Source organism: Talpa occidentalis, unplaced genomic scaffold (assembly GCF_014898055.3).
Source record: "Talpa occidentalis isolate TD23 unplaced genomic scaffold, MPIMG_talOcc4v2.1 talOcc4.18, whole genome shotgun sequence".
Taxonomy (NCBI): domain Eukaryota; kingdom Metazoa; phylum Chordata; class Mammalia; order Eulipotyphla; family Talpidae; genus Talpa; species Talpa occidentalis.
This window is the reverse complement of record NW_023601851.1, coordinates 12,188,838-12,210,962: the sequence shown is the minus strand read 5'-3', so window position 1 is coordinate 12,210,962 and position 22,125 is coordinate 12,188,838. Positions and strand designations below refer to the sequence as shown.

General features: G+C 39.6%; 1 protein-coding gene across 3 annotated transcripts; it reads left to right on the top strand.

Moving 5' to 3' along the window:
* Positions 1-6,997: 6,997 nt before the first annotated feature.
* On the top strand, positions 6,998-21,917 carry LOC119250710 (peptidyl-prolyl cis-trans isomerase FKBP7-like). 3 transcript variants are annotated; one of them, XM_037518350.2, is made up of 4 exons: positions 6,998-7,254; positions 8,928-9,079; positions 11,871-12,004; positions 21,635-21,917. In XM_037518350.2, the coding sequence occupies exons 1-4, from the start codon at positions 7,058-7,060 to the stop codon at positions 21,794-21,796; spliced, it is 645 nt and encodes a 214-aa protein (XP_037374247.1). In that variant the 5' UTR covers positions 6,998-7,057; the 3' UTR covers positions 21,797-21,917. The 3 variants fall into 3 exon arrangements, with proteins under 3 accessions (XP_037374247.1, XP_054553665.1, XP_054553664.1); XM_054697690.1 differs by lacking the exons at positions 11,871-12,004; positions 21,635-21,917 and adding exons at positions 10,543-10,573; positions 10,686-10,698; XM_054697689.1 differs by lacking the exons at positions 11,871-12,004; positions 21,635-21,917 and adding an exon at positions 10,543-10,584.
* The last annotated feature ends 208 nt before the right edge of the window (positions 21,918-22,125 follow it).

Below are 22,125 nucleotides of genomic sequence, written 5' to 3'. Positions count from 1 at the left end.
TACAGGCCAGAGATGTGGGGGGTGAGAGGATTCACCAGAAACAGAGTGGGGAGCAGAACAGGAGGGTCTACTGAAACACTGCTGAGGAGAGCAGCGGGGAGAAAGGAGGGGTCTGCCGCCCCCAGTGGGCAGCTCCCTGGCCAGGACCGAACTCGTGCAGCAGAGGCTGCGGACATCCTCACAGAGCTGCGTCTGACCCTTGCTCCCCAGGGAGGCCCTGTGGCCTCCTTCCTGAAGATCCTCTCTGGAGGGCAGAGGCTGGGCGCCCTGGGTTAGATCCTCATCACCTGCCCCCAGGGCACAAGGTGGGGTGGAGAGACCGGCTCCCCTTCAGGGCAGCCATTCAGACCCTGTTGGTGGCGGGGTGCTCTCCTGCCAGCCAGATGGGGGCGGGGAGGGGGCGACGGCCCTGGACTGTCACCCCGCGGTCTCAAACCCTGAGGCGCTTCCCTGAGATGAACACGCGGGTGGGGAGCAGGACAGGTGCACCCACTCGGCACGACGAGGCGGGAGACGCGTCTGCGGAGGCGGGTCACGGAGGGACACGCTCAGGAATGAGCCCCGACCCCCAGAGTCCTGGCCCGGGAAGAAGCCAGCCAAGCCCACCAGTCCCCACCCGCTGCACCCCCGCAGGGCCCTCGAGGCCCCTCTCTGCGGGCAGCCGCACGGAGGTGTTCCCACGCCCCCCCCACCCCCCTCACCTGCTACTCCTGCGACCGCAGAGGCCCCAGGCCCAAGACAGGTCGCACCGAAACTGGGGTCGTGCCGAAACTGGGGTCCCGCCGGCCCCGACTTCACTCTGGGGCTCAGGTGGGGCGCGCGGGCGGGAACATGCAGGTGCGGCCGGCAGGTGCGTGGGGCCGGCACACCTGGGCGCATCCCGCAGGGGGCCCATCGAGGAGCTCCGCCGGAAGGGAGGAGATGGCCCGTGTCTGCTCCCAACACGCCCACGGACACGTCGGGAGCCATTCAAGGGGCGACAGGCGTCTGTCCCGAGCTGGACACCTGCTCGGGATTCCTCAGCGGGGACCGCGGACGCGCCAGACCGGCCCTCCCGGGAGAGACAGGTGGGCCCGCTGTGCCCGTCAGGCGGGGCACTGTGCACCAGGCTCCCCGGCCCAGCAACACCTGGCGCCCTCGCCACCCCGCGTGCACGGCATCCCCACCTCCAGGCACCCGGCGGGGCGGCCTCTTCTCTGTCCTGCGCTTACCGAACCACTGCTGGGCCCCGCATCCTCCTCAGCCCGCTCCACTGTCCACCTGCAGCTGACCCAGCGCACCAGGGACACGGTCCACTGTCCTCTGTCCAACCGTCCTCGCGGTTGGCACTTACACATCGTCTCCAGCGATTTGTTGCTGGAAGACACGGCTAGTGAGTACTGTCACACTCGAAGATTTCTTCTGCATTGGAAAGCATCTCCTTAGGTCATTCCCCCCCTGAAAAAGACTGTATCAAGCAGTCTACATATTCTAAATTCACTAGGCCTCCCCTGGTGGCGCAGCGTTGAGCACTGGGCTGTGAAGCTGCCTGCAGCCTCTGCAGCGCTGGTTCAATCCCTGGCCACCAGCGAGGGTCCCACAAGGCGCGCAGACCTCTCCTGCCATGCTCACTGCTCCCCTCAGTGGTGTATTTCTTCAGTTTGCCTCTATATGATACAAACACACCCAAAACTTCACCTTTTGTTTTGATATGTCTGTAACACATAACACATACAAAGTGTGTTCTATTATGACATTCAGTTACCACCCCCCACAATTACTTCACCACATGGCACAGGTAGCTACTCAATAATACGTAAATAAATTGAAGATGAATATTTATTAAATTCCCATATAATTCTCATGTATATTGACCAGTTACTTATATATCATTTGTCAGAGTTCAATTTAAATGTAATCCCCTCCTAGAAATCTTTCTAAACAAGGTTGTCTATTTAATTCTCACATGGTAGATCCTTGTACCTCTCCATTAGAACATCATCATAACATAATATTTGTAAAATTTTATTCAATGTCTATCTTACCCAATGGATTATAATCTAAGAATAGATAATGTCCTTTGTTGACACAATAGTCCCACTGCCTATATCCCCATAGCTCGACAGAGCTCAAGACAGTACTCAAGCAGTTTTTAAAATAAATGTGTAAGAGTCTATTACAATCCAGCCATGTGCTGAGTAAAGGAAGTAGAATCCAGTCTAGTGGAGGTATTATCTGATAAGGCCAAACAGGAATCATTTAAGAACCATGATTTCTAATCATGGGAAGGCAGGACTAAGAAAAGTAAGAATTGTGTCTCATGTACTTCAAGTCCCTAAGGCTTCTTAAGCAGAAGCTGATTTATAAATCAAATACTAGGGATAAAGTCAAAGAAATTTCAAACTGGTAGGCAGTCTAGACAAATTAAATCTTAAATTTCTTTCAATTTTTATTCTCCTGTATAAGTATGTTTTCACTAACTTTAGAGATTAATAATATTGGAAATTTTCATAATTAGATTTATTTTAGGGTCTCCCTGGTAGCTTAGGGGTTAAGTCTCAGTGCTATCACCACTATGGCTGAGTTCCATCCCCAGTCAGGGAGCTAACCCACATATGGCACAATAGACCTCTCCTGTCTTGCCTGCTGCTCCCCACAGCATTGTATTTCAGTAAACCCACCTGTTCTGCTCCCTACTTTGTCTCTGGTAAATCCTCTTACCCCTCTACCACCACCCCCGCACCTCTGGCCCAGTTCTATGCCAAAAAAAAAAAGATTTATTTTAGTTTAGGAAAAATGTAATCCATGCCATTCAATAAGAAAAATCAATTAGTACCTACAATTTTATAGCTTTAGTATTAAAGTCAATAGATTCTTTTAGATTGCAAACTGTAGTATCACTGCTCACATTTACATAGATTTTTAAACAACTCAGTCTTACATATATATGAATATTTAATAAATGCTTTTTAATAACAAAAATAAAAAGGTACCATCTTTCAAGAATTGTTCCAACCCTAAATATGCAGAGCTACTTGCTAATTAAGATGTATGCTAATTATTCATTACTTTAAAAAAATTGTTAAAATTTATACATAAACCAGACTTCTTATTAATAGTTATCATACAAGAGTAGCTCTTAAAATATTAAAAAGAAAGAAAGAAATCACTGGAAAAAAGAAAAGAGATGTGTCTACTAGTTAAGTAAGATCGCTTTACATTAAAGCATGAAAGCATGCCAAGGGGCCTTTATCACTCACTGGCTGAGAGGAGAGCAAAGGGATAAAACATAAAGTCACCATCAAGGAAAAAAAAATTATTTGGCAGCCCTGCCCTATAATTAGGTATATTTGCATTTAGCTTGGAAAGGCGTTAAAGTGAATTAGTGCAATTCCCTTATCATGGAGATGAAAGGTGACCAGAGAAGAGATGCTGCCCTGTCTAAGGGCACAGCAGCAGTGTGGGGTTAGAATCCCAAGCCTGCTGCCTGATGTTCTGCTTCTCCTTCCTAAAGGAAGGTCTCTTCGATTACAGTGCCTTTACATGGTTTAGCACCTCTAGGCGTGTAACACTAAATTTTAATGGTGGTGCAGGCCCTGTCCAAATATTGATAGTCCTATAAAAATCCCAACTCCATTTCGAAAGAGAGACAGTGCTTTGAGGTCAATCTCATGTCCCCTTGCTTGATTCAGTTATAAAATCCTCTTTACCATGACTCTCCAACTTGGTCTGGTCAAATGGCTAAAACACACCAAGCAATGAATGTTTCAGTTAGTAACGCTTTCACAAAAATCTGCACATACAACTTGGTGGAAACTGGAAAACTACCGTGTAATCATTATTTTAGCTAGAATATTTTCATTATTAGACCAACCAATGTTCCTCACACAAATTAAGTATCCCATTATTTTAATTAAAATTACTATAATTCAGGGGCTTCCCTGGTGGTACATGGGTTAAAGTCTCAGCTCTATCAAGTTATCACCAGTCACTGCAGCAGGAGTTCCATCCCCAGGATCCCCAGCCAGCCAGGAAGCAACCCACATGACACAGCAGGCCTCTCCTGTCTTGTCTGCTGCTCCCCTCAGCAGTGTATTTCTGTAGGTCTGCCTGTTCTGTTCCCCAACTCTGTCTCTGAATCCTCTCATCCCCCTACACCTCTTGTTCTTCTTGTAGTTCTAAATCTCCTTCTTCTTCTTCTTCATCTTCTTCTGTTTCTTCTGCATTTTTTGCTTTTTCAATTACTTCTTCTTCTTCTGCTTCTTCAGCTTATTCTTCTGTTATTTCTGCTTTTTCGGCTTATTCTTCTTTTATATATTCTTTTTCGGCTTATTCTTCTGTTATTTCTGCTTTTTCCTATTATTCTTCTGTTTCTTCTTCTTGTTCTTGTTATTCTAGTTCTTCTTGTTCTTCTTGTAGTTCTACATCTCCTTTTTATTCTTCTTCATCTTCTGTTTCTTCTGCTTTTTCAATTACTTTTTCTGATTCTGCTTCTTCTGCTTCTTCTTCAGCTTATTCTTCTGTTATTTCTGCTATTTTTTTATTCTTCTGTTATTTCTGCTTTTTCGGCTTATTCTTCTGTTCTTTCTGCTTTTTCGTCTTATTCTTCTATTTCTTCTTCTTGTTCTTCTTGTTCTTTTAGTTCTTTTTGTTCTTCTTGTAGTTCTACATCTCCTTCTTCTTCTTCCTCATTTTCTTCTATTTCTTCTGCATTTTTTTTCTTTTTCAATTACTTCTTCTTCTTCTGCTTTTTCTGCTTCTTCCTGACCTGAATCTTCTTTTATTTCTGCTTTTTTGGCTTTTTCTTCTGTTATTTCTGCTTTTTAGCTTATTCTTCTGTTATTTTTGCTTTTTCCTCTTATTCGTCTGTTTCTTCTTGTTGTTCTTCTTGTTCTTCTAGTTCTCCTTGTTCCTCTTGTGGTTCTACATCTCCTTTTTTTCTTCTTCTTTCATCTTCTTCTGTTTCTTCTGCCTTTTTTGCTTTTTCAATTACTTCTTCTTCTGCTTCTTCTGCTTCTTCTTCAGCTTATTCTTCTGGTATTTCTGCTTTTTCTGCTTATTCTTCTGTTATTTCTGCTTTTTCGGCTTATTCTTCTGTTATTTCTGTTTTTTCGGCTTATTCTTCTGTTCTTTCTGCTTTTTCGTCTTATTCTTCTGTTTCTTCTTCTTGTTCTTCTTGTTCTTTTAGTTCTTCTTGTAGATCTACATCTCCTTCTTCTTCTTCCTCATTTTCTTTTGTTTCTTCTGCATTTTTTGCTTTTTCAATTACTTCTTCTTCTTCTGCTTTTTCTGCTTCTTCCTGAGCTGAATCTTCTTTTATTTCTGCTTTTTTTGGCGTTTTCTTCTGTTATTTCTGCTTTTTCATCTTATTCTTCTGTTATTTCTGCTTTTTCGGCTTATTCTTCTGTTCTTTCTGCTTTTTGTCTTATTCTTCTCTTTCTTCTTGTTGTTCTTGTTGTTCTTCTAGTTCTTCTTGTTCCTCTCATAGTTCTACATCTCCTTTTTTTCATCTTCTTCATCTTCTTCTGTTTCTTCTGCATTTTTTGCTTTTTCAATTACTTCTTCTTCTTCTGCTTCTTCTGCTTTTTCTTCAGCTTATTCTTCTGTTATTTCTGCTTTTTCTGCTTTTTCTTCTGTTGTTTCTGCTTTTTTGTCTTATTGTTCTGTTATTTCTGCTTTTTTGGCTTATTCTTCTGTTATTTCTGCTTTTTCCTCTTATTCTTCTGTTTCTTCTTCTTGTTCTTCTTGTTCTTCTAGTTCTTCTTGTAGTTCGACATCTCCTTCTTTTTCTTCATCTTCTGTTTCTTCTGCATTTTTTGCTTTTTCCATTACTTCTTCTTCTGCTGCTTCTTCTGCTTCTTCTTCAGCTTATTCTTCTGTTATTTCTGCTTTTTCTGCTTATTCTTCTGTTATTTTTGCTTTTTTCGGCTTATTCTTCTGATATTTCTGCTTTTTCGTCTTATTCTTCTGTTATTTCTGCTTTTTCCTCTTATTCTTCTGTTCCTTCTTCTTGTTCCTCTTGTTCTTCTAGTTCTTCTTGTTCTTCTTGAAGTTCAACATCTCCTTCTTCTTCTTCTTCTTCATCTTCTTCTGTTTCTTCTTCATTTTTTGCTTTTTCAATTACTCCGACTCCTAGAATGCAATTCGAGACACCCCTGAGGCACCCCTAAAGACATCACAAGCTAACTTATTACCCTCAACTTCTAGAATAACCCTCAATACGCAAGTTTTCTTGGGACCTGAGGAGCATTTTTTTAAGATTTATTTATTTATTTATACAAAACCGGGGTACAGGCCAGAATCGTGGGAGGGTGCCGCGAAGCAGAATTTTTTTTTAGTATTTTATTTTATGTAATTCTTAGATCATTTTTCATTTTTGCACAATGTATGCATTTTCATTCTGATTATATCCCCCATACAATTGCACCCCCCCTTATTTTGACCCTAATCCTTCCTCTCCGCGCCCCCCACTCGCCCGCAGTGTGTCTCTGGTTCATAGTTGCTTGTTGATTTTGATTTTCACTTTGTATTAATTAGTCTTTTTCCTGGCCTTTTATTTTGGTTATCTAAATTCCTGCTATGAGTGAGACCATCCGGTATTTTTTTTCTTTCTGACTTCGCTGAGCATGATCCCTTCCAGCTCGAGGAGCAGACTTTTAAGCCTAGAAATGACAACCACATTCACTGACCACGCCGTCCTAACCCAGGCTGTTTTATTTCGTCTTTGGCCGGTTTCATTTTAGGAAAAGCGAGTGTTCCCGAACCCGAGAAAAGCGTCTGTGAAATACGCGGACTTGGAAAGGAGAAAAGGCACCCAAGGAGAAAAGGGACGCCCGGGCGCCGGGACCAGGACGCCGGGACCAGCGCGCGGGCCGCCCCAGCCGGTAGCGGCTCCAGGGCCGGTGTGCGGCGAGTAGGGGGCGGGGCTCCGCCGGCGGCCCCGGCCTTTGTGACGTAGGACAAGACCTTTGTGACGTAGGACAATGCCTGCTACGCGTCGGAACTCGCCGGAGCTGCCCCGGGCCACAGCGACGCAAGGCGGGGAGTGCGGCGGGCCTCCGGGCAGAATTCGGGCATCATGTGTGTCCTCTTCAGAGTAGTCGTTTTCTTTTGTGTGTGGGACGTTTTTACTGCCCAGAAAGAGAGCCCAGAGGAGGTGAAAATAGAAGTTTTGCATCGTCCAGAAAACTGCTCTAAGACGAGCAAGAAGGGAGATCTGCTAAATGCCCATTACGACGGCTACTTGGCTAAAGATGGCTCGAAATTCTACTGCAGGTAGGAAATGCCAAGAACTGCTTCTGCATCCAGTGATGCAAGAAATCTAGCATCCCTCCAGCAACCTAATTGGTTGGTTGTTTTGAATGTTGTTTCTTATCGGTAAGAAGAGCCTGGGTGTGGGGTATAGGGGAGAATAAGGTTAGATTCCCTACTCCCTGTTAAACTGAGCATTACTTTTTATTTTTGATCTAATTTATTATTTTATTATATATTTTTACATCATTTTCCATTTTTTGTATAATGTATGCGTTTTCGTCTTGGTTATAGTCTGAGCATTACTTTTTAAATTATTAAAAAATATTCTTCCAATGCCCCCCTGGTAGCGCAAGAGGTTAAGAGGCAACCTATGAAACTATCTGTAGCCCCTGCAGCCGGCCAGGGAGCAACCCACATGGCGAAGCAGAGTTCTCATGACTCGACACTGCTCCCCTCAGCAGTGTATTTCAGTCAGTCTGCCTGTGTTCTGTTCCCCGCTCTGTCTCTGGTGAATCATCTCACTCCCCCCAGCCAACTCTGGCCTGTACCCCAGCTCTTGTATGCATAAATAATCTTTAAGAAAAATATTTGCCCAAGAAGTCATCAAAAATATGCTACACCCACACATATCCCTCACCACCACTACCCTTGGGGCCTATAGAACTCAGTAGAATTGCCTTGAGGATGTTCACCCTTTTATTTTTCTTGGCTTGGAGTTTTTAGAGGATTAGGTAGTTTAAGAGATCTTCCGAAGCACGATTTCTACAAGCCAGGAGCCACTATCCAGTTGTACCAGGAAGCTACTAACTACAGTGACAGATGACTTCTGAGCCCTGCACTCTCTCGCCTGCATGCCACCACTCCTGGTTCAGATTTAATTGTTGATTTATTATACTCAAGGGAGAATGTTGTTTTTATTCATCTGTATTTTTTATTCATCTGTACTATTACTATAGAAAGATAGAATGGGGGAGGGCTTCCCTGGTGGTGCAGCGGTTGAGCGCGGGGTTGCGAAGCTGCCCACGGCCTCTGCCGCGCCGGTTCCATCCCCGGCTGCTCCCCGGCCACCAAGGGAGGGTCCCACATGGCGCTCACCCTCCCGCACTTCTGACTGTACCCAGTGTATGTATAAACAAACAAACAAACAAAAAATAAATAAATAAATAAATAAGTAAATAAATAAAGCATGCCTCTATTAAAAAAAAAAGATAGAATGGGGGAAAGTTAGCTATTTCCCTTTAGAAGAAAATAAGGAAATTCAATAAGAAAAAAATTAAAATTTTAATTACTGTTGAAACGACTTTTTGAGGCCAAATCTATACCATCATTTTTTTTTTTTAGAACAAACCTAAAGAGGTTAAATGAGCTATTTGGACAAGCTGTGCAGCTTGTCAGGACCAGGAGACCCATTAAAATGTTAACAGTTGAATAGTTTTTATAAAGATAATAAAAAAGAAAATGAGATGACTGTTAATGACTAGCTTTGGGCAAATAATATATGTCTCTTTCTGGCTATTATGAGAGAAATTTGTGCCAAACACTCCATCAGGGTGTTCAGAATGAGTGCTAATATAGGAAAATAGAGGGATAGAGAAGACTCCAATTTTCAGTTATAACTAAATACCCATCTGTAATTCAAAGTTTGAATTTAATTTTCTTGAAGTCACGTTACCTAAGTGTTGTTTTGATTATAGCCAGACACAAAATGAAGGCCACCCCAAATGGTTTGTTCTTGGTGTTGGACACGTCATAAAAGGCCTAGACATTGCTATGATGGATATGTGCCCTGGAGAAAAGCGAAAAGTGATTATACCCCCTTCCTTCGCTTATGGAAAAGAAGGCTATGGTAAGGTGTTTTTAAATTTCTTCTAAGTTATATTTAAAAATCGTTAGACTTTTGGGTATACATTTAAAAGAATTGAAAGCAGGTCTTAAAGATTTAGATGTACACCCAGCTTGACAGAAACATTATTCATAGTTGCCAAAGGTAGAAATAATCTGTGTCCATTGACAGATGAATGTATAAACAAAATATGGTATAGACATAGAGTGGAACATTATTCAGCCTTAGAAAGACAGGAAATTCTGAAATGCTACAACATGGGTGAGCCCTGAATACATTATGCTGAGTGAAATAACCCAGTCATAAAAAAGAAATTCTGTATGATTCAACTTAAGGTTACATACAATAGTCAAACTCATAGAGGCAGAAAGAGAAGGTTGTTTGCCAGAGCCTAGGAGGAGGGTAAAATAGGGAGTTGTGGTTTAATGGGTATAGTTTCCACTTTGCAAGATGACAGAGTTCTGGAGATTGGTTGTACGATAGTTTGAACAATACACTTAAAATGGTTACAATGGTAAAGTTTATGTTATGTGTATTTTCGCAGAATTAAACTTTAAATTACTCAAAAAAATGAAATATGATAGAGGAATTAATTGCAGAAGTTTAGGGGCCAACAAACTTCAGCTGTATCTAGTCCAGTCCAACTCAGTCACCTCTTTATACTCATGGAGAATGTCAGACATCATTGGGAAAAAGAGTCAGTTCCACATAACTACAGCATTTTAATGTTTTTTTTGCCAGTTACCACAGAACCATAATTTGTATGTCCTATTTTAGTTGTACAGGATCCCAGAAGACAGAGAAAATGAAAGATAATTTTAATGCAGTACCTGTGACAATGTTGTCATAGATTGAGGCCAGTTGTAGGCAAAATGATATAAGCAAATTTTCAATCTGTTAAATCTCTTTTTCAAAGTTTCCCTTTGTCTCATGTGTTTTCCCATCAGATATCCCCACATTCTGTCCATTACTGGAACATCCACTGCTTTATCTGCTTAGGATACCCATATCCCTCACCAATAGGTGCTTGTCCTATTGGGTACCTTTACTCTAAGGCAAATGCCTACTTAATTTATCCTTTTTATAAACTAATTTATGCTTAAATATGAATGACTAACCAGGTGCCTAAGCTGTTAATAAACCAGACCCTGGCTACAGAGATGTTGAAGTTTAACTTGAGAAGTTCATATTCAATATAAGGTGTCTCCAATAAGCAAAAATGATGAATCCTACTAGGAACAGCACCAACATCTTGTTTTACACTTAAAGAAACTGAGGTTCCCCCTGCCAAAGTGTGTTCCTTAGGAAGTATTTAATGCTAACCTACCTGCATTGCAATAGCTTAGATTAGGTTATTTTAAAAGTTGCAGTGTGGGCCATAAGTAACCTAACAAATGACTTCTTGATCAAATACACTTTTTAAAATAAGTTATTAAGGTCTAACATTAACTATAACTTTATTTTAGGTAGGACTTGAAGAAGTCTTTCCTCTGCACAATATCCTTGCCTCATGTCACAGATACCTCTGCATGTCTTGAAATGCATGTGCCTTTTTAGTGCTTTAATTAATGGTAATGTGGTATGTATAGATTCTTTAACTCCTATATACTTGATATGCTTCTCTAAATACAAGTAACTTTATGGAAAAATGCATGTTTTTCTCTTTCTTATTCTTTCTTTTTTTTTGGCAAGAAAAAGACTAATGGGCAATATTTTCTATGTTTATGGTAGAATTGTGCAGAAACTTCCTCTTAAGAAATTTAAATTTGTTATCAGGAAAAGTTTTTTTTCTGTCATAAGATCATGAACTGGAAAGAGTAGGAATGAATTTTGTAAAAGTAATTATTGAATCACTCTCTAGCTCTTTTACTCTTACTCTAGTAACATGCAATGGTGGTGAGGATTGTCACATTAGTCATATAGTGCATGGGTAGGTTTTTCTATGGCTTTGAAATGACTGATATAGCTCTTTTGGCTGTAATTTTTAAGTTCTTTTCTCTTTGGGTTATATAAACACTTTAACAAGAATTCTGCACTTTTCATTAAAGAAATTACTGTGTTCTCCAAAGGATAAACAACCATTTTTTAAAATAAATGTTAAGTGTCATTCATTCAACAAATATTTGAGTGTCTGTAATGGATCAAGCTCTGTATCAGATTCTGGAAATATACTGGTGACAAAATCTACCCACTGCCTTTTAGCAAGTCATTTCTGCAGGTCATTTTTAGGAAATGGTCATATGAAAAACCCCACTGCTTGCTTGAATCATCTGTGATAGCAGGTAATAGATTTTTTTTAAAGAGAACTATTCAACTAATACTTAATTTTCTGTTGTGATGAGAAATTTCTTCATAAAACTGTCATTGGACTATTTTGTTTCCATTGTGCTTAGCTTTTAATGTCTACAAAGAATTTGAAAGGTAAGTATTAACACATTTTATTTACAATTCCAAAAGCTACATAAGGTCATTTTCTAAGAGATTTCTGATCTATACTTTCAAGTTTTTCTGCCCTTGCATTTCTTCTCTGCACCTGCTCTATCCTGTATAATGATGGGGCATATTAATAAATAATGCACAATTTAAATTTATTTTTATTTAATCAGGAAATGATAATCACCTAGGTTCTTTGAACTGACTTCATTTGAAAACATGGGAAAAATTGATTTAAAAGTATTTAGAAAGCAAATTTTAAAAACATGAAATTATGCAATCATGCTATTATAGCTATGTATAAATGAATATTTGAACATTATTGTCATATAAGTTAAACTGTTAAAATTTATATTCTTAGCAGAAGGCAAGATTCCACCGGATGTAACATTGGTTTTTGAGATCGAACTTTATGTTGTAACCAAAGGACCACGAAGCATTGAAACGTTTAAACAGATAGACACTGACAATGGCAGGCAACTCTCTAAAACTGAGGTAATTTAAACAAATTGTGTGTATCTAAATTTCCCGTCACAATCTAACTGCATCTTTGTTATAACTATTATTTTTTAGATCTGCCTCATGTGGGCTGATTACTTTGCTTTTTTTATTTTTTTATTTATGCATACAAGAATTGGGGTACACACCAGAAGTATGGGGGTGAGAGGATTCACCAGAGACAGAGTGGGGAGCAGAACAGGCAGATCTACTGAAGTACACTGCTGAGGGGAGCAGCGGGCGAGTCAGGAGAGATCTGCTGCACCATGTGGGTAGCTTCCTGGCCAGGGATCAAACTTCTGCTGCAGTGGCTGCAGATTGCTTCAGAGATTGCGTCTTAACCCCTTGCGCCACCAGGAAGGCTCTGATCACTTTGCTTTTATGGAGCTAGCTACTAAAAACTTTAAGCTCTATAAAAACACATGCATTTTCAATATAAAACACCACCAAATCATCCTGTTTAATTGCCTTGCTATTGCAAGAGGATCATTAAAACACCAAACTAATCTCTATAGGGCATTTCCATCTCTTAAATTATAAGAGCATCAGATCTCTTTTAAGCAGCACTATAGGAATTTATATTATGGCAAATAATTCCCATCTGGATTGTGAGAATACATGAAATTATGAAGAAATCTAGCAAGAACCTGAATTATTAGACTAGAAAGTTAGTAAACAGGTGTTTAGAATTCAGCTACCTAGCCTTCACATACCAGTTAATTTTATATATGATTGAGGGCTTAATGGAGAACTTGAATGATAATAAAATGTTTTGCCCATGTTCTCAGTAACAGGTACTATTATAAGCACATTTGTGTGTGAACCGATTTAATCTTCATGACAGTATATGAAGTAGACACTATTGTCATCTTCATTTTATAGAAGGGGGAAATAATAATGTCCAGACAGATTAAGTAACTAGCCTAAGGCCACACATCTCTAAAAGGCAAAACCAGATTGCAACCCCAGCAATCTGACTCCACTATTATTCTCTTAACTATGGACCAAACTTGGCTCTTACAGGGAATTTCCATCATGAATGCGTCAGGGCTAATGTTTGTTTTGTTGAAATTTAGTATCTTACCCAGTCCCAATGACTGTACACTTTTGCTTAAATTGAGTTAGCCCAGTTATCTCCACTCTTGCTTGAAGACAATTAAACATGTATAATTCTCTCACCTAAATAAGTAAAGATAGGCAACTGAATCACTACTTTCAAGTGATAATAGGAAGCCCCTTTTCTCTGTTTCTTTCCCCCCTCCCTCTACAATCCTTTCCCCATCCTAATTCTGCTCCCTTTTTCAAGAAATTATTAAGGGCTTTCCCTTGAAGCTCTGCTAGTCAGCTGATGGAGAAATAAAGGAATGCGAACATCCCCTGTTTCTTAAGGGCAGTTATGTACTTTCTGTTGGCTCCTGATCAACCTGTAGAGTGAACAGTAGATGAATTCATATAGCACCCAAGTCTCACTCTGTGCACAGAAACCATCCAAAATTACTTGCACAGCAAGAAGTGTATACTGCAGTGAGACTGGTTTCCACTAGACCTTAGGTGATCTTCTGTTCTTTTCTGGAAAATGAAACTAAAGAAAGTCAAAAATAGTGACCTGCTTAGCTACAGTTTGCCGAGATATTTCTCAGGTTATCAGGTGTAACTGCATTTTCACTAAATGGATAGTGAATTTTTGTGCATGCCTGAATAATAAAAAAAAAAAATATCTTTTATCGACACCCACAAACATTAATCCTCACATCAATCCTACAGTATAGATATATTTCCCTCCTTTTATAGGTGACAAATCTAAGATTCAGAGAGGTTAATTTATTAATTGAAGACCACACAGCCATTACATGGCAAGGCCTGGATTGAAAACATGAACTAAAAGAAACACTTTACTTCCTTATCAGAAGAATTAGTCAGCTATTTCTTCAGGATAAGTAAGGTGGGGGAGAAGTATTTATTTTCTTAATGGCTATGTGGAAATAGGATCCAATACTAGCAAATTTAAGGTCACGTTCTTTCCCACTGCTTTTTTTACCTCTTCACTAGAGTGTACTAGAAAATTACATTTTGAGAGCCAGCAATATTGGTTATGAAAAGGTAATTTACTTACTTAGGAAGTGAGGAATATTTGAGACTAAAATCTTTACATTTACATAAGATAGTTAAGTTGAAAGAAAAAAAAATACATCTCCCTTTTCTAGAACAGTTGATATATTTGTTAAGATTCATTGATCATGCTACAATAAAATCAGCTTGTGATGGACTAAGTTTGGGATATGTATTGTTCAAAACTGCTCAGGGTTCAACTTTAGCCTTTAAAAATATTCTTGCCCCTAAAATGCCGTAGCCTTGCCAAACATTTTCTCTAGATAATTGTGCTTTGCTCTCTTAGTTATTAAATAGATTAGCACTTAACAATGGAATTATGATTGAATCCCATATATAATTTGAAAATTTTTAGTAGTCACACTTTAAAAAAAGCAAGTGAAATTTTTGTGATCTATTTCATTTAATTCAATATATCTAAAATATTACCATTTCAACATGAAATCACTATAAACATTACCATAGGAAACTTTATTATCTTCCAATTTGTTATGTATAGTAAACTAAAAGTAGCGTATCTCACTTCACTCTGCCCTCATTTCACATGTTTAGTAATCATGTGTAGCTAGTAGCTACTATGTCAGGTAGTACTTAGAGTGTCTTTGTGTAGAGAAATGTCTTATTATATAGAGAAAGCAAGATACCTGTTCTGTATTTGACACTATTATTAGTTTGTCATAGTTATGTATATTTGGGAGAGCTATAAAAACATAGGGGACTTAAAAATTTGAATTTGATTTCAAAATGTATGATAGGTTTTATTGATTATGCATGTAAAAGTATTCATTATTTTTTTAATTTAAATAATAAATTTTATTTTTATATTCCCCCATACAATTGCAAACGCCCCATTCTGACCCCAATCCCTCCCCTCCCGCCCCCCACCTCCCAAAAAGTGTCTCTGGTTCATAGTTTTTTGTTGATTTTGATTTTCACTTTCTTATATTCATTTTCCTGGTCCCTTATTTAAGTTTTCTAGATTCCTGCTATGAGTGAGACCATCCGGTATTTTTCTTTTTCTTTTTGGCTTATTTCGCTGAGCATGATCCCTTCCAGCGCCATCCATGTTGCTGCAATTGCATGTGTTTATCTTTTTTGAATGCTGAGTAATATTCCATGGTATATATGTACCACATCTTCTTGATCCAGTCATCTATTTTTGGGCATTTGGGCTGTTTCCAAAGCTTAGCTATTGTAAATAGTGCTGATATAAACATAGGGGTGCAGGTGTTCTTTGGAATGGATGTTTCTGTGTCCTTTGGGTAAATACCTAGGAGTGGAATTGCTGGATCATATGGAAGCTCTATGTTTAGTAGGTCCAGAAATCTCCACACAGCTCTCCATAGTGGTTGGACCAGTTTGCACTCCCACCAACAGTGCAGAATTGTTCCTTTTTTCTCCACACCCTCGCCAACATTTGTTGTTGTTAGTTTTTTTAATATGTGCCATTCTCACTGGTGTGAGATGCTATCTCATGGTAGTTTTGATTTGCATTTCCCTGATTACAAGTGATGTTGAACATTTTTTCATATGTCTGTTGGCCATTTGCATTTCCTCTTCAGAGAAGTTTCTTTTTAGCTCTTCTGCCCATTTTTTGACTGGATTATTTTCTTTGTTGTTGCTGAGTCTCATCAGTTCTTTGCAGATTTTTGTGATCAGTCCTTTATCATTAGTGTTGGGTGCAAAAATGTTCTCCCAGTTGGTGGGGTTTCTCTTTGTTTTTGTTATTGTCTCTTTTGCTGTGCAGAAGCTCTTTAATTTGATGTAGTCCCAGCTGTTTATCTTTGCCTTCACTATCACTGCTTTGGGTGATGTGTCTGTAAAGATGTCTTTGATGTGCAAATCCCGTAGTGTTTCGCCTATATTTCCTTCTATGTATTTTATGGTTTCAGGTCTTATGTCTAGTTCTTTAATCCATTTTGAGTTGATTTTTGTGTATGGTGTGAGGTAGTGGTCAAGCTTCATTCTTTTGCATGTAGTGACCCAGTTTTCCCAGCACCATTTATTGAACAAACTTTCTTTGCTCCAATGCATAGTCTTTGCTCCTTTGTCAAAGATTTGTTGACCATAAATCTGTGGGTTTATTTCTGGATTTTCTATTCGATTCCATTGGTCTGTATGTCTGTTCTTGTTCCAATACCATGCAGTTTTGATGATTATGGCTTTGTAGTATAGTTTGAAGTCTGGGAGTGTGATGCCTCCATTTCCTTCTTTTTTTTTCAGTAGAGCTTTGGCTATTCGGGGTTTTTGGTGATTCCATATGAATTTCATCAATAATTGTTCTATTTCTTTGAAGAATGACATTGAAATTTTGATTGGAATAGCATTGAATCTGTATATTGCTTTTGGTAGGATGGCTATTTTAATATTGTTTATTCTTCCAATCCATGAGCAGGGTATGTCTTTCCATTTCTTTGTGTCTTCTTCTATTTCTTTTAACAGTGTTTTATAGTTTTCTTTGTATAGGTCCTTTACCTCTTTTGTTAGATGTATTCCCAAATATTTGATTTTTTTTTGTTTCGATAATAAAAGGGATTTTTTTTTAATTTCTTCTTCTTCAGATTTATTGTTTGTGTATAGGAAGGCTACTGACTTTTGCGTGTTGATTTTGTATCCTGCCACTTTACTGAATTGATTGATGAGTTGAATTAGTTTTTCTGTGGAGATTTTGGGGTTCTCTATGTATATTATCATATCATCTGCAAATAGTGATAGTTTGACTTCTTCTTTTCCTATTTGGATTCCTTGGATGTCTTTCTCTTGTCTTATTGCTCTGGCTAGGACTTCCAGGATTATATTGAAAAGCAGTGGTGAGAGTGGACATCCTTGTCTTGTTCCAGATCTTAATGGAATTGCTTTTAGCTTTTCACCATTGAGAATGATACTGGCTGTTGGCTTGTCATAAATGGCCTTTATGATGTTGAGGTATGTTCCTTGTATCCCAAGAATTTCAAGGGCTTTTATCATGAATGGGTGTTACACTTTGTCAAAAGCTTTCTCAGCATCTGATGATATTATCATATGGTTTTTATATTTCTTTTTGTTGATGTGTTGGATAACGTTGATTGATTTTCGGATATTAAACCATCCTTGTGTCCCTGGAATGAATCCGACTTGGTCGTGGTGAATTATCTTATGGATACATTGTTGGATTCTGATAGCTAAAATTTTATTGAGGATTTTTGCATCAGTGTTCATTAGGGAGATTGGCCTGTAGTTTTCCTTTTTTGTGTTGTCCTTATTCGGTTTTGGTATTAGTGTAATATTGGCTTCATAGAATGTGTTTGGTATTGTCCCTTCCTTCTCAATTTTTTGGAAGAGTTTGTGAAGGATAGGCACTAATTCGTCTCTGAATGTTTGGTAGAATTCATTTGTAAATCCATCAGGTCCTGGGCTTTTGTTTTTGGGGAGGTTTTTGATTACCATTTCAATTTCGCTGCTTGTAATTGGTCTGTTTAGGTGTTCTAGTTCTTCTTTATCTAGCTTTGGGTGATTGTAGAGTTGTAGGAATTTGTCCATCTCCTCTAGATTGTTGAACTTGTTTCCATATAACTGTTCATAGTAGTTACTGATTATTCTTTTGATTTCTGCTGTGTCCGTTGTGATTTCTCCTCTTTCATTTATGATCCTGTTTATTTGTGCTTTCTCCCTTTTTTCCTTTGTGAGCCTGGCTAGGGGTTTGTCCATTTTATTTATTTTTTCAAAGAACCAGATCTTGGTTTCATTGATCTTTTGGATTGTTTTTTTAGTTTCAATTTCATTTATTTCTGCTTTGGTTTTTATTATTTCTTTTCTTCTACTGGTTTTGGGGTTTTTTTTGTTGTTCTTTTTCTAGATCTTTGATCTTCGAGATTAGGTTGTTTCTTTGAGTTCTTTCTTGTTTTTTGATGTGAGCTTCTATTGCTATATATTTTCCTCTTATTACTGCTTTTGCTGCATCCCATACATTTAGGATATTGGTGTCCTCCTTGTCATTCAATTCAAAGAATTTTTTAATTTCTTTTTTGATCTCCTCGTTAGTCCAGTGGTCTTCAAGTAGTGTGGTTTTTAATCTCCATGAGGTAAGATAGTTCCTTGCCTTCTTTTTATGGTTTATTTCTAGTTTGATGCCTTCGTGGTCAGAAAAGATGGTCGGTATGATTTCAATTTGGTGTATCTGTTGATGTTTGTCTTGTGCCCCAGTATGTGATCGATCCTGGAGAATGATCCGTGTGCACTTGAGAAAAATGTGTACTCCGTTTTTTTGGGGTTTAGTGTTCTATAGATGTCTGTTAAGCCCAAATGCTCTAGGTCCTTATTTAGAGCTTTAGTTTCTTTACTTGTTTTTTGTCTTGTTGATCTATCCATTGTTGATAGTGGTGTGTTGAAGTATCCCACTACGTATGTGTTTTCTCTGATGTCTGTTTTCAGAGAGGACAACAGTTGACTGATATATTTTGGTGCTCCTTCATTTGGTGAGTATATGTTAACGAGTGTTATTTCTTCTTGAAGTTTTGTCCCCTTGATCATAATGTAGTGACCATTGGGGTCTCTTTTTATTTTTTTGAGTTTGAAGTCTGTTTTATCTGATATAAGTATAGCTGTTCCTGCTTTCTTTTTTGGTCCATTTGCTTGTAGGATTGTTTTCCATCCTTTAACTTTGAGCCTATTTTTATCTTTTGTAGTTAAATGTGTTTCCTGGAGACAGCAAAACGTTGGGTTTTGTTTCTTAATCCAGGCTGCAACTCTGTGTCTTTTTATTGAAGAGTTTAGTCCATTTGCATTTAGAGTTAATATTGATATGTTTGCATCTGTATTTGCCATTGTGTTTGTCTTTCCTTTGATTTTATTTATTAATTCTTGTAATAACTTTTTTTTTGGTCTTATTTCGTTGTTATTTGTCCCTCTGACGTTCTGGCTTTAGGATTCCTTGTAGTATTTTTTGGAGTGGGGGTTTAGTCGTAATGAAATTCCGGAGTTTCTGTTTGTCTGGGAAGATCCTTATTCTTCCTTCTTAGAGGAAGGAGAGCTTTGCAGGATAGAGTATTCTTGGTTGGCATCTGTTTTCTTGGAGTCTGTTGACTATGTCCCTCCACTCTCTCCTTGCCCATAGTGTTTCTTCAGAGAAGTCCGATGTCAGCCTGATTGGTTTTCCTTTGAATGTTATCTGTTTCTTCCCTCTTGTCAGCTTCATTATTTTTTCCTTGTCCTGGATTCTTGGGAGCTTTACTATTATGTGTCTTGCTGTATTTTTCCTTTCGTTGTGGAAGTTTGGTGTTCTTCTTGCTTCTTGTATATCAATTTTCAGCTCCTTCTTCGCATTTGGGAAGTTCTCTTCAATTATCTCCTGGAATATTTTCTCTGTTCCTACATGTCTCTCCTCTCCTTCTGGAATTCCTACAACTCTTATATTTCCTTTCCTCATGGAGTCAGATAGTTCCCGAAGTCTTTCTTCATTCTTTTTCCTTCATACTTCTCTTTCCTTTTCTGTTTTGGTTCTTTTTATTTCTGTGTCTTCAAAAGTACTTATTCGTTCTTCCATTTCATCTATTCTGCTTTCATTGCTTTTCCCAGAGTACTTTAGTTCCTCCATTAATTCTTTGATCTCCTGCATTTCTTTTACTTCCCTCTTTAGGGACTCAATTTCCTTCTTCTGATCATTGTTTTCCTTTATGACTTCTATCACTTTTTTAATCATGGCAATTTTAAATTCTCTTTCTTGAAGGCTCAGAAGTTCTTCCAAGTTGCTGTCGTTGCAATCTGGGGAGTGGTTTTCTTTTTGTTGTGTGCTTCTTTCCTGAGGAGTTGTTAGGTTGCATGTTGTTCTTCTACTCCCTACTGTCTGTTTTCTAATTTGTCGTATGCATTGGGACACTGTGTTGCTCGGACTGGCTGGCATCTTGGGTGAACTTCTCCGCTCCCCTCTGGCTCCTCCAGGAGCCATCTCTTGCTTCTGGGGGAGCTTTCTGCTGGTTTTAGGCAGTTTTTACTGAAGAAATGTCCCTGTTCTAAAATGGCGAAGCGGGATGCAGTCCCTGCGCCTCCGGTTTCAGGCACACACTTCTGCGCACCCGGTCTGCCACGGACGTGGGTGCCTGCTCCCTCTGTGGGCTCAGACTGCTGGTCGGAAGGGGCCTGGCGTGGGCTAACTTCCCAGCTGGCCACTGGGTCCTCCAGAAGCCTTCTGCCCTTTTCAAGAAGTCTTTTCTTAAGAAGTTTCCCTGTTCTATGGGGTGTTAGTGACTTTTTTTTTCTGGTCGCTAGGTGGCGCCAGAGATCTCTCCTATTGTCCTTGGGGGGCTGTTTTTCGACCCCCCCCCGTGGGACAGGGAGCAGAGCGAGAATGGTAGGGTAAACCTCAACGGCTTTGGGGTGCTGTGTCTGCCTTGTGCCCCACCGTCGTGGAGAACCCACGCCCCAAATTTTGTGCCCCGGGTCTCAGTTCCAAAGCCCTCAGTTCCAGGACGTGGGCTGTAGCCCAGTTCAGTGGCGCGGGAATGGCGCCTTTTGCACCCGCTCCCGTGCCTGGGCGCCTGGTTCCTGCTCACTCAGTGAGGGACTTTAACATCAGTGAGGAGGGCCTCCGCGTGTCTCCCCACAAGCCTAGGTCGCAGGCGCGGGGACCTGGGCAGCCACGATCCTGATCTGCGTTTGCTTTTCAAGCGCGCCAAGTGCGCCGCTTTTCCGTGCAAGCTTACCGGCAGTGTGGGCTGTGTGCGGATCTCCCAGGGTCTTTGTTCTTCTCTAATGGCGCCCGGAGCCGTTAGCTCACCGCCGCGGCGAATCCTGCAGAGTTCTCCGCAGCTCCCGTTCACAGGGTGTGGTGGCTGCAATAGTTCCTTTCCACTCCCAGTCCCCCTTGCTGCGTAGTTTGTTCTTGTTGGTCATTTTGGTTTGTTGTTTTCCTCCTCTCTGCCAGTCGGAGAGTGCCGACCCTGTGGGCAGGGGAGGGGAGCAGGGTTCTGCGCTTCCCTCCCTTCTAGTCCTCTTTTATGGCAACTTTCTTCTTCGGGTAGTTTGCTGGAGTCGTCTGTTTATCTTCCGTGTCCCAGTTCTCACTGGGACCTGCTGCTTTTCCTCCCTATTAACTTTTTTTAATGGGAGATCTTACTCACAGCGTCTCCTCGCCGCCATGTTGCTCCGCCCCTCTGGAATTTATTTTTCTCATTATTTTTATAGATTATAAATACCAGTTTGGATTTTATTTACTAATGGAAATCCTTGAGAGTGATTTTCCTTTGATAATGTAGGCAATGTAGACATTCAGTTTCAGCAAAATTCAATTGAAATGTAATCTTTGTGTTTGTACACTAACCATCTATAATCTCTGGAAAGCTAAAGTGAAATGTTTCTCTACAGAAAATTGCTTCAGTTATGAAAATAAAACCTCAAATATCTTTTAAACTTTTTGTATCAATTTCAAATATAAGTCTTATAAATATAAGACTTTCAGATATGTCTTTATGTAAACATTCCTCAAAGTCATTAGGAGTGTACCAGCATGTCTCTTTATTAAGAAATACTATTTTGACCCTCTAGATAAATCAGTACTTGGAAAGGGAATTTGAAAAAGATGAGAAGCCACGTGACAAGTCATACCAGAATGCAGTTTTAGAAGATATTTTTAAGAAGAATGACCATGATGGTGATGGCTTCATTTCTTCCAAGGAATACAATGTATATCAACATGATGAACTATAGTTTATTTTTCTATCAGAATTTCTCTACTGTGCTTTATAAAATGAAGTCACTTTTCTCCAAGATGTATTTTCTATTTTTCACCCATGAGAATATATTTGGAGACCTCCTTTACATGTAATTATGTTATAGTAAATGTGAGACTGTTTTGCAAGTTTAACTTTGAGGAAACGTTCTATTGAATTTCCTATTGCTTTATTGACTTCTGTGTCCCAGTGGGCAGTTTTCCCCCTTTGGAACATATATGGCAAAATCTACAAGCAATTCCTAATTCTAACCTTAACAGCATAAAATAAGTATGCATATGTCCCATTTATGTTAAAATGCCCCAG

Coding starts and splice junctions, on each gene's coding strand:
- LOC119250710 (XM_037518350.2), top strand. CDS start 7,058: ATGTGTGTCCTCTTCAGAGTAGTCGTTTTCTTTTGTGTGTGGGACGTT. Junction 7,255..8,927: donor GGCTCGAAATTCTACTGCAG/GTAGGAAATGCC, acceptor TTTTGATTATAG/CCAGACACAAAATGAAGGCC. Junction 12,005..21,634: donor GGCAACTCTCTAAAACTGAG/GTAATTTAAACA, acceptor TTGACCCTCTAG/ATAAATCAGTACTTGGAAAG.